The following is a 10257-nucleotide window of genomic DNA, read 5'->3' as shown; positions in this document are numbered from 1 at the left end:
TGGGGGAGCAGATGTGTTTGCCATGGCTGCAGGAGGACTAGGGCCAGCAAGACCCCGCTTGCCCTGGGCATCCGGACCGCCCTGTGCCAGCAGCAGGTCCAGCCCCCTTCCTGAGCATGGTGCTGGAGCCGGGCCCGGCGGGCAGGGGGCTGGCGGTAATTGCATTGGCTGCTAATTACACCTCTCGGTCTCTGCGCTCGGGAAGAGGGCAATAAAATTTTGAATTAAGATATAAAACTAAGTCATTAGCCAGCAGCTGCGGGGGGCCGTGCTGGGATTTACAGCCCCCATGCTGCAAGTGGCTCGGCTGGGAGGGGGCCTGGCCCGCAATCAGGCCATGGGGTGACCCTGACCCCACACAGCTGGAGAAGGGGGTGGGCTGCACCAGGCCAGCCAAGGCCTGAACCCAGACAGTGCTCAGCCTTCCTGCTCTGCCAAGGATCTCAAAGCACGCCCCTGTGTGAGTCCCAGTCTCTCCTCTGGGGAGGCCACTGAGACGCCTCAGGCAGAAGGGGAAACTGAGGCACGGAGCCACCCTCCCCATCTCCCAAGGGACTTGTCTGCAGCTGCAGAGGGCGTCAGTGGCAGAACTGGGAACTAGAAGCTAGGTGTCCTGTCGGCCTGCTCTGTGTAGTGCTAAGGCAAAGCGAGGTCACATGGAGATGGGTCCTGGCATCCAGCTTTCCCCAGTGCAACACTTGGCCCTTGGCTGTCACCGTAACCCCGCCCATGTTACTGATGCCCCTTGGCATGCCCCCCCCAGTGCATGGCACCCCCAAATCCTCCCCCCCTCAGTGCACGGCACCCCCAAATCCTCCCCCCCCAGTGCACGGCACCCCCAAATCCTCCCCTCTGATCCTCACCCCAACATCCCCCAAATGCAGGGCACCTCTGATCCTCCCTCTAATGCCCCCCCCCACCCGCGCAGGGCACTCCCGATCCGTTCCCCTCACAGCCCACCCCCAGGGCTGGCACCCCCCGTACATAAGGTTAGAGCCCTGCCCCGGTGCCCCGTGCTTGTCTGCCCCTGTGGGGCTGGTTCCTCACCCCATCCCACAAGGCATGAACACCTGGCGCCCAGCAAGGTTTCATATATTTATTCATAAGCCAAGTTATCGATAGAAAAGTTCCATACTAAAAGGCCTTTACATCGTCTGCTGTTCAGAAAACTGGGGTGTTTCCCCCTTTTTTTGTTGTAGTTTTTTAGTGTTTACATTGAAAAAACCCCTCCCCTCGGCGCAGAACGGCCCTTTACACATTTACAGCATAGCGTGGCCACGGGGAGGGGGGCACGGCCACTCGAAGGGGAGGGTCCGGGGGGAGTCTTGCACGCTCAGCAGGAATTTGGGTTACTCTGAGACCACCGGGGGGAGGGGAGGCTCCTTTCTCTTCTATCTGGAGCTTTAGGGGGGGCTGGGACGAGCCAGCGTCCCCCTGCCCCAGTGAGGGCGCGGGTCCCCGACTGGAGTGGGCAGAAACCACAGACAGCAAAGTATTGGGAGAGTGGGGGCTGCGGGGGCACCTCAGAACACATTACATCAGCCCCTGCTGCGGCCCTGGGAGTTGGGACGACTGCCAGGCCCTGGGGCAGCACGGGGCCTTGGGGATGTCTGGTCCTTGGTTGGGGGTGCCCAACCCGCTCAGTGGGGCCATGCTACCCCGAGCTGGCATGGGCCACACGGAGCCCAGTAGTGTGCCCAGTGGGTGCCACCTCCCTGCAGGGCAGGGCTGTCATGGGGGGAGTCGGAGACATGCTGGCAGCCCCTGGGTGGGAGAGCTGGGATGTCTGCACATCACCCCCACAGAGCAGGTGCAGGGGCCGGCCACGGCAGGGGCCTGCTCCTGAGTTTCCCAGCCGGTTCCCCGCGTAGCCCCCGTGGGGGTGGGTGAGCAGGGGGGTGGTGCTTTGGTTTGACTGCAGGAAGCCACCCACTGCCCCTCTGGCTAACTCGGCATGCCAGGGCAATGGGATCTAAGCAGGGTGCCATACCCGCTCCCGGCTGACTCAGCCTCACCTGCCTGGGCACCTTCTCACTGGGGTCTGCTTTCGGAAAAGCCCCAATTGCCCTGCGTGAGCAGCCCGGCTGGGGGGTGGCTGTGGGGTTGCTGAGCCCCACGGCCAGAGCTGCAAGCCCGAGGGCACTCAAAGGGGAAAGAGACATCTCGGCCCCAGCTGGGCCCCAGACCAGGGCATCGGGGCAGCCAAGGCCCATGGGCCGCGCTGGCTCCAGCCAGGCCCCTATGTCTTATCCTGAGAGGGTCTGGGTTAGTTTGGTTTAATGGATTAATGGGATTCAGAAAAGAGGTTTGGGGCTGCCCGGCCTCAACTGAGAGGGGGTGCGGTGCTGTCGGGCACCCCTGCGCTTTGTCCTTTCAGCACCCGCGCACCCCGCCGCGTGCCCACCCCTCCGTGTGCCCACCCCTCCGCGTGCCCACGTCCACATGCGAATGCCCCCCCCTCCCACCGTCTGCACACATCCACCCACCCTTTAACCGGGGTCCCGGCGCGGCTGGGAGCCACAGGGAGACGCCTAGCCCGGCTCTGTCTCCTGCTTGGGTGGGGCGCGGGTGCATGCAGGAGCGGCAGGTCTGTGCGTGTGGCGGCTGCATGCGTGTGCGTGGCGGGCGCGTTTGGTTCCCGAGGGAAGCTAGCTCGGGCTGTGCGCTCCCTGCCGAGCATGGCCTGGCCTCACTGCCCAAGTTTATAATAATATATATACTCTCTCTGTTCCCCCATCACAGGGCACGTGCCCCCCGACAGAGCGCCGGGGCACTAGCATCAGAATAAGAATAAGAATAATACACCGAAGGACCGAGGGAGCGTGCCCCAGGGGGTCTATATTACATAGTCCGGCCAGGCGGGCACCGTCCCATCCGCGCGCGCCGGGGCCCTCCCTGCTCCCTCCCTATGTACAGAAAACCCCAGCTGTCCTCGGCCTCAGCCAGGCTGGGGGCAAACAGTGCATTGCAACCCCCCCCTGCCCCCCGTTTGTCTGTCGGTTTCTCTGTTTCCATAAAACTTCCCGGAAGAAATACAATATTTACACGAGAAATAAATAGAATAATACACCTGATTTCTGCTTTACCTGCTGGCAAACAGTCCGAGGTACTAGGGACAGTATGGCTTGAATTCAAATCTCTCCGTGCCTGCCAACGGGAAGGAGAGCTCTGTGTGCAGGTCTCTGGTGAGCCAGGCTGGCTCTGCCCTGCGGCCGGGATCCGGGTCGCTGCTCCGCGGGAGCTGCCGGGGTCGTGCCGCTGGGGGGCGGGGGTTTGCATAATTACCGGGCCTGGCTCCAACGGGCAGAGGTGGTGCTGCTGGGAGAGCTTCCGCGATGTCAGCGCAGCCCTTCCGTTGGCCAGCCCACCCAGAGAGGGAGGCAAAAGGCCCCAGGATGCCCGGCCACTCCTGGCCCCAGTTCCCGGCTCCTTTCCCCTGCGTGTTTGCCGGTGAGTGGCCGGGGGGTGGTTGGTTCGCCCCTGACGGGGTCAGCACAGAATGGGGACGCCGTCGGCAGTCACCAGCCGGCCCGTGGTGGGATCGTAAGTCCCCGCTAGATAATAGAGGTCCTGGCGGTCCTGGTACTTCTTGCTCCTGGTCAGCTGCTCATAGTGCTCCCGCCCCACCACCTGGCACTTGTGCGAGATGGTCTGCACGTCGTTCTCGTCCTCGTGGCACGACTGGTACAGTGCGTTCTGCGGGCAAAGGGCAGGATGAGGGTCCCCTGCAGGCCCCAGGGGCTTCAGCCACTGGACGGGCTGCTGGCCCGGCCCAATGCAGACACTGGGCCCTGTCCGCCATGCTGGGAGCTCCGTGGCATCCTGTTCTGAGTACAGCCCTCGGGTTCTCGGGAAAGGGGCCGCTCTGCGCCCATCCGCCCAGTGCCCCATCCTGTGCCGGTCCGCCCAGCAACCCCCATTTTGTGTCCGTCTGCCCAGTGCCCCCTCCCATGCCTGGCAGCCCAGCACACCATCCTGTGCCCATCTGCCTTGCAACCCCCATCCCATGTCTGTCCACCCAGCTACCCCAATCCCATGCCCAGCCACCCCGTCCTGTGGCCTGTCTGCCCCATGTCCCATCCCCTGCCCATCTGCCCAGTATCCAAATCCTGTGCCCGTCTAGCTAGTAATCTCTGTCTCGTCTCTGTCTGCCCAACAACTCCCATCCCATGCCTGTCCATCCAGCGCCCCATCCCATGCCTGTCTGCCTAGCGCCCCAATCCTGTGCCCATCTGCCTAGCAACCCCTGTCCCATGCCCAGCTGCCCCATCCCATGCCTGGCTGCCCAGCGCCCCCATCCACCCAGCTGCCCCTGTCCCGCACCCATCTGCTCAGCACCGCTGCCCATGTCCAGGATCCATGCCCGGCCACCCGCCCCATCCAGGGTCCATGCCCAGCCGCCCACCCCCTCACCTTGCCGTCGCTCTGCCGCTTGCCCAGCTTGGTCTCCTCAGGGTGGTAGAACCACTTCACCTTCACCACCATGTTGCTGCCCCACGACTCCCACATGCTCTCGATGCGCCCGATGTAGGGCAGGTTGGGCCGGCCGGCCGAGAGGAACACGGCACAGTCGCCGATGCGCAGCGTCTCCTTGCCCCGCACGATGGCCTTGTAGAACAGCTTCCGGGCCTTGCCTTTCATGCCCCTTCTCTGCGGTGGGTGGAGATGCAGTCAGGCCCCAGCTCGCGACCCTCCCGCCCCACACTGGCATCCCGGGCACGGCTGCCCTGGTGAGATGGCGGGGGGGCTGGTAGCGATGCAGTGGCTCCAGGCCCCCTCAGCGAGTCCATGGGCTCCCAGCAGGACAGGGCAGGCCCAGGGCTAGAGGTGGGGATGGGGTGCCCCTGGCAGGGGTGGGGCAGTTCTGCCAAGCCCGTGCCCCCTCAGGCAGTGACTGTGCCTCCCTGGTAGGGGTCTGCTTGTGGAGGTGCTGGCCTGTTCCAGCAGCTCCCCGACCCAAGGCATCCCCGTTAAGGGCGCGCCCTGCCCCTCGTCCCACCTACAGGCAGTGCCCACGCTAACAAGCCAGGGACAATCGCATGGGAGGCCTCTACCTGCCCTGTCCTTGAGGCTTCCCTGGGGGTGGGGTCAGACATACCAGGGGCGGGGCCAGATGTTTCCAGGGGCGGGACCAGATGTACTGGGAGGCGGAGGCAGATACAGCCAGGGGCGTGGCCAGATGTACCCAGGGGTGGGGCCAGATGTACCTGGAGGTGGGGCTGGACCTACCTGCGTGGGGTTCCCCGACCACTTCCAGAGCTGCCGTGCCGGCAGGAAAGCGGAGATCTTTGGCCGATTTTCCACCGACGGCAGCCGCTGCCTCCGGGAGAACTCTTTGGCTTTGGAGAAGCTCAGGGCCTCCTTGCGCTTCAGCTTGGCCTTGGCGCTGGCGGCGGCGGCCTTGGCGATGAAGCACCTCTGCGGGGTGCTGCTCTTGGAGTGCAGGGCCTGGGGCTGTGCCAGCAGGGTGGGCACGGGGTGGGTGAGGCAGGTCTGCAGCAGCAGGGTGGAGTCCTCGTCGTCGGAGCTGTAGGAGGAGTCCTCGTTGTCGGAGGAGCACAGGCTGGAGGTGGAAATGGAGCCGGAGGAGGAGGAGGTGGAAGAGCCGGAGGAGGAGGAAGAGACCGAGAGGCGCGTGATGAAGCGCGAGGGCACGTTGGCGCCCAGCCCGCCGGCCTCCTCGTCCTCGTCGGAGTAGGAGCTGTGGCAGTCGCTGTCACAGTTCAGGGCGTAGTCGGCCTGGCCCGAGTACTTGCGCAGAGCCAGCCCCATGGGCAGCTGCTGTATGGGGGCCCGCCCCTTTTTGTCCTTGCCCACCAAAGCTGGGTGGGCGTAGCCATGGCTGGGCAGGGGCCGCTCCAGCTTGGGCCCAAAGTCCTTCTCGCTCATCAGCAGGGCCTTGCAGTTCTTGTTCTTGGGGGACGTCACACCCTCATGGTCCAGCTTGACCAGGTACTCGCTGCCCGACTTCCTCCTGCCCCCCTTGCCCACCTCCGCCTCCAGCCTCTCCACCTTCTTGGCCCGCAAGAGCTTCTGGGCACCGGGCAGAACCAGGCCGGCGCCAGCACCAAAGGAGGCATACGAGCTGGCGATTCTGCTGAAGGAGTCGGCACCGAAGCCGTTGCCGAAGATGGGGGTGGCCACGCTGTGCACGGGGAAAAGCGCCTCTTTGGCCCGCAGTTTCTTGCTGCTGCCATTGAGCTGGAAGAGGTTCTGCAGCACGGCTGGGTTCTTGCTGGCCGCCTTCCGCTTGGTCTGGGCCACCGCCGACCAGCTCAGCAGGGGGCTGCCACGCCGGCCCAGGAAGTGATCAGCCGGCGGCAGCGCCTTGGCACCCATGGCCAGCACATCGGCTTTACCTGCCGGGGAGGGAAACAGCCAGGTCAGGGCGATGGCTGGCCCTGGGTGCCAAGGCGCTGCTGTGGCTGGGAACAGCTCCGGGCTCTGCCAGGCTCCTGATCCACAGCCAGAGCCTCCCAACTGTGCCACCCCCGGCACCGAGCCCCGCACACGCGGGTCCCCAGGCATGGCTGTGCCAATTCAGCTCTCAAGTCGGGGACGAATGCGCTGGCTAGAGAGGAGCAGGATGCCAGCAGGGTGCATGTGGCCCCCAAGGTGCAGCTCTGCCAGCCCAGTCTGACTTGCAGCCCCCGGCTACCCAGCCCTGGGCTCCACCACCCCAGCTCTGCTGGTGCCCCTCACTCCCGACCCGCAGCTCCCTGCTAGGCCAGTCCCAAGCCCCTATGGAGTTTCCCTCCAGGGAAGAGCGTAGCTCTGCTGGCTGGCTTTAGCAGAGCAGGCGAGGGACCCTTGGCCCATTGGGAGGCTAATTCCCAGCCCCCAGCTCTACCTACCGGCTTTCTCTTTGCCAGCGGCCTTCTTGCTGGAGTTCTTGGCTGGCTCGGCGCTCTCACGCCCGTCCGCACACAGGCTGGGGACCGCCTCGCTGGGCGGGGGGGCATCGCTGGAAGACCGCTTCGTCCGCCGGCATGTGCTGGATACCAGCAGGGCGGGGGAGGGCTCTGTGCCTGTAACCACAACGAGCGTCAGGGCTGGGGAGGAGACTCGTGCCCACAGCCAGATGGGCCAGCCCAGGCCCCAGGGGCAGGGAGACCTGGCTGAGTCCCTGCCCGGCCCCCTGGCAGTGTGAGGCCAGTACTCTGGCCCCTGGCCCTGCATACCCAACTTGTGCCTCTCTGCGGGGCTTCCCCCCAGCCCCAGGCAGGGCACGGCCCCCCGCCCCCCTTCGGGGCCCAGCTGGGCGGCTCACACTGGATCTGGTAGTCCGGTGGCAGCAGGCGGATGTTGGACACCGAGATGTGGCCCGTGTCCCCGTCGTCAAACTCCACCACCACCGAGTCCAGGTCCTCCTCCTCCTCATCGCTGGAGGGACCTGGGGGGACATGCTGTCAGTGCGGGCAGAGGGGAGGGAGAGCCCCAGCACTGGGCGAGTGGGGGGGGCACCCCACTGCCAGAGCAGCCTGGTGCCCCGCTGAGGACAAGGCCCTGAGCAGATGAGGCTGCACCAGAGGCAGCAGACGGGGGAGGGACGCGCTGATGGCATGGGCATCTCTGGGCCACAGTCGCATCTGCATGCCGCACGAGCGTCCTCCTCCAGCCAGGCCCATCCCCAGCTCCCCCCGCCCGGCACTCGCTCTGCGCTCCCTCTGTCTAGCCCCGGCATGTCCGCAGGGCCGTGTCCCTGGCAGAGCTGAGCTCCCAGCTGTGTGCCAGGGAGATGCTAGCCGTGCTGACCTCCCCTCTCGCTGCCCCTGTCCGGAGACCCCTGCCTGGCACCTGAGCACCCACCAGCCGTAGCTCTGCATTTCTTAGCCCCAGCCCAGGAGTGCTCACCCTGCCCCACGGCCCAAATGGCTCCTACCCCAGGCCTGGGCCCTGGCCTGCACCCTGCGGGCGCCTCACCTCGCACAACGTTCCCCGGGTAGAGGCAGCGGGATTTCTGGCTCCAGTACGCGCACACCCTGGCGCCTGGTGGGAGGTGGTGGCTGGACTGGGGTCTGACGTCCAGCACCTGGAAGGAGACAAGAGCGCGAGTCACTGGGGGCTCCTCGGCAGGGCTGGGGCCTCCTTCCCCTGCAAAGGGTGTTGGGGGGGGGGGTGTCTGTCGCACCACCTGGGGAGAGCTCTGCCTGGGAAGTGCACACGGGGCAAAGAACCAGTGGGGTTCTGGGGCAGCTAGTCCTGGTGTGCTCCAGCCGCTGCCCGGGGTGCTCTGCTGCTGTCCCGGCCTGGCTCCCGTCCCCCGCTGGCCCCAGCGCATGGTGTGCGCCTGCCCTTGTTTGCCCCCCCGCTGTACCGGCCGCTCGTCAGCCCTCCCTTCCTGCCCGCGCTTTGAAGGCTGCCCTGCACAGATGGCCGGGACCTTCCGATTGTCTGAGGCAGGTTGTTTCCCTCCCCGGGACTCCGGGCCAAGCTCTGTGTTTACCCAGGGTGAGCAGAGCACTCACGGCTTCCTGCAGGAGCTGCTCCAGGGAGTAGATCCGCTGGCGGTTTCCTCTCTCCCCCTCGATGACAACGCTGTAGCTGCAGGGGGGATTGAGCGAACAAAGGGGTCAGGCCAGCGCGGCGGGAGGAAGGGGCTCGCCTCTGCTTTCGGAGCTCACCCAGAATGGGGAAGGTGGGACATCCGGCCCGAGAGGCCTGGAGCCCAGTGAGTGGCTATGCTGGACAAGAGTCTGGGGTCACAGGGCCAGCCTGGTAATCCAAGGGCCTGCCACAGCAGCCGCGCAAGAGACAGGACCAGGGTGTGGGGGGCTGGGCCGGGACAGGACTCATTTCGTATCCCAAGAGCGTTCCCAGAGAACCATCGCTTTCAGTGGCCTCTCCGAGGGAGAACGGCAGGGAAAATCCAAAAGGGACTAGAGGGCAACCCACCCTGGCGGGCCAGGGGCATCACAGCAGCCCCACCCGTGCAGGGGTTGTCTGTCCATCTGTCCATCTCCTTCCTTGCAGGTCTCCCCCCCGCGTCTTTCCCCCATGCCAGCGTGGCCCTTACATGTCCGGAGGCTGCAGGGTCTTGACACTGCCGGCATACAGCAGACTGTCCTCCTTGGGGATGAGCACGTGCAGGCCATCCCGCAGGTCCTCCTTGCGGATAGTACAGGAGTGTGCTGGGGGAGAAGATGGGGCATGAGTCCCCCAGGCAGCCAGTGCCTGCCCCCCTGCCCACACCGTGCCCGCAAGGCAAGCCACACCACCGTCACTCTCACGCTTCACGGCCCCTCCCGTGGCTTAGGGATCCGGAGCATGCTCATTAGCTTCTGGGGGCTGCCCACGGGATGCTGGCTCTTGTTACAGAGTGCTGAAACAAGCCGTGGGGTGCACTGTGCCCCCCGGGATCCTGGCCCGCCACTCTGTGGCCCCACCTCGCTCCAGGGATCCCAGAGTGCTGCAAGATGTAACTGGATTGAGCCCCACTGCCTCACTCTTGAGAGCCCCATGGTTGAAACTGAGGCACAGAGCAGGGCAATCACACACAAACCCAGGTGAGGACCCAGGAGCACTGAGTCGGGTGCCTTAGCATTGACTCCTCTGCCCTGGACCCCCCTGAGCTGTGTCCATTCATCCCACACCCCAGGCTGCATTTGCTGGAGAATGGCGCCATCTTCCCCCATCCCCCAGTGGCCTGGCAGCCCTGGGCTCTGCCCGGGTGGCTGAGCTCACCGTGGGCTGCGCCTTGCTCAGCCCCCAGCCGAGGGCTCTCCTCCTCTTCTGAGAAGCTGCTGTTGTCGTCGAACTCGAAGTCGTCTTCCACGGTGAAGCTCTCCAGCAGCTTGCTGACCGCCCGCCCCTTGCACTGTGAGAACAGAGTGCCGGGGGCCATGAGCAACCCCCCCCTTGTGGTCTGGGGGCCGCCAGGGAGCCCCTCACCCAGCCCCCAGCCAGGCCACTGAGTGCATCGGTGGGTCAGCCAGGCCTTGAACCTGGGTCTCTCCCGACAGCACCAGCAGGGAGCTCAGCTCTGCCTGCAGCCAGGCCAGCCTGAAGAAGCAAACGTCTCGGAGGCCTGGGGGAAGCCTGGGAGCGTCTGGAGGGAGGGATGGCCCCAAGGGGCTTCTCCCTACTGCTCCTCCCAAACCCCAGTCCCCCCTTAAGGTCCAAAGACAGCCTTGGACAGGACTCCAGCCCCCGCTGCCCTGAAGCCAGCTCGGTCTCTCCAGATGGCTCTATGCCCACAGGCCCCTGACCAGCCCCTTATCTCTGGACGGCTGGGTGGCTGGTGACTAGTCAGGGGGC

The 10257-nt window shown here is 65.2% G+C and overlaps 1 protein-coding gene across 8 annotated transcripts in view; it reads right to left on the bottom strand.

Moving 5' to 3' along the window:
* Positions 1 to 1082: 1082 nt before the first annotated feature.
* BAHCC1 (BAH domain and coiled-coil containing 1) overlaps positions 1083 to 10257 on the bottom strand; it is an 89169-nt gene continuing 79994 nt past the window's right edge. For all 8 annotated transcript variants that reach the window (XM_075119168.1, XM_048817456.2, XM_075119169.1 and 5 more), the window contains 9 exons: positions 9685 to 9817; positions 9017 to 9131; positions 8469 to 8544; positions 7924 to 8032; positions 7271 to 7393; positions 6855 to 7028; positions 5230 to 6359; positions 4414 to 4650; positions 1083 to 3696 (listed from right to left, as the gene is read on the bottom strand). In XM_075119168.1, the coding sequence (XP_074975269.1) occupies positions 3490 to 3696; positions 4414 to 4650; positions 5230 to 6359; positions 6855 to 7028; positions 7271 to 7393; positions 7924 to 8032; positions 8469 to 8544; positions 9017 to 9131; positions 9685 to 9817 (2304 nt within the window). In that variant the 3' untranslated portion in view covers positions 1083 to 3489. The remainder of the gene's footprint in view (positions 3697 to 4413; positions 4651 to 5229; positions 6360 to 6854; positions 7029 to 7270; positions 7394 to 7923; positions 8033 to 8468; positions 8545 to 9016; positions 9132 to 9684; positions 9818 to 10257) is intronic.

This window comes from Caretta caretta, chromosome 14, assembly GCF_965140235.1.
Source record: "Caretta caretta isolate rCarCar2 chromosome 14, rCarCar1.hap1, whole genome shotgun sequence".
NCBI lineage: Eukaryota > Metazoa > Chordata > Testudines > Cheloniidae > Caretta > Caretta caretta.
Note: the sequence above shows the minus strand (reverse complement) of the source record. Positions and strands in the feature narration are given on the sequence as shown.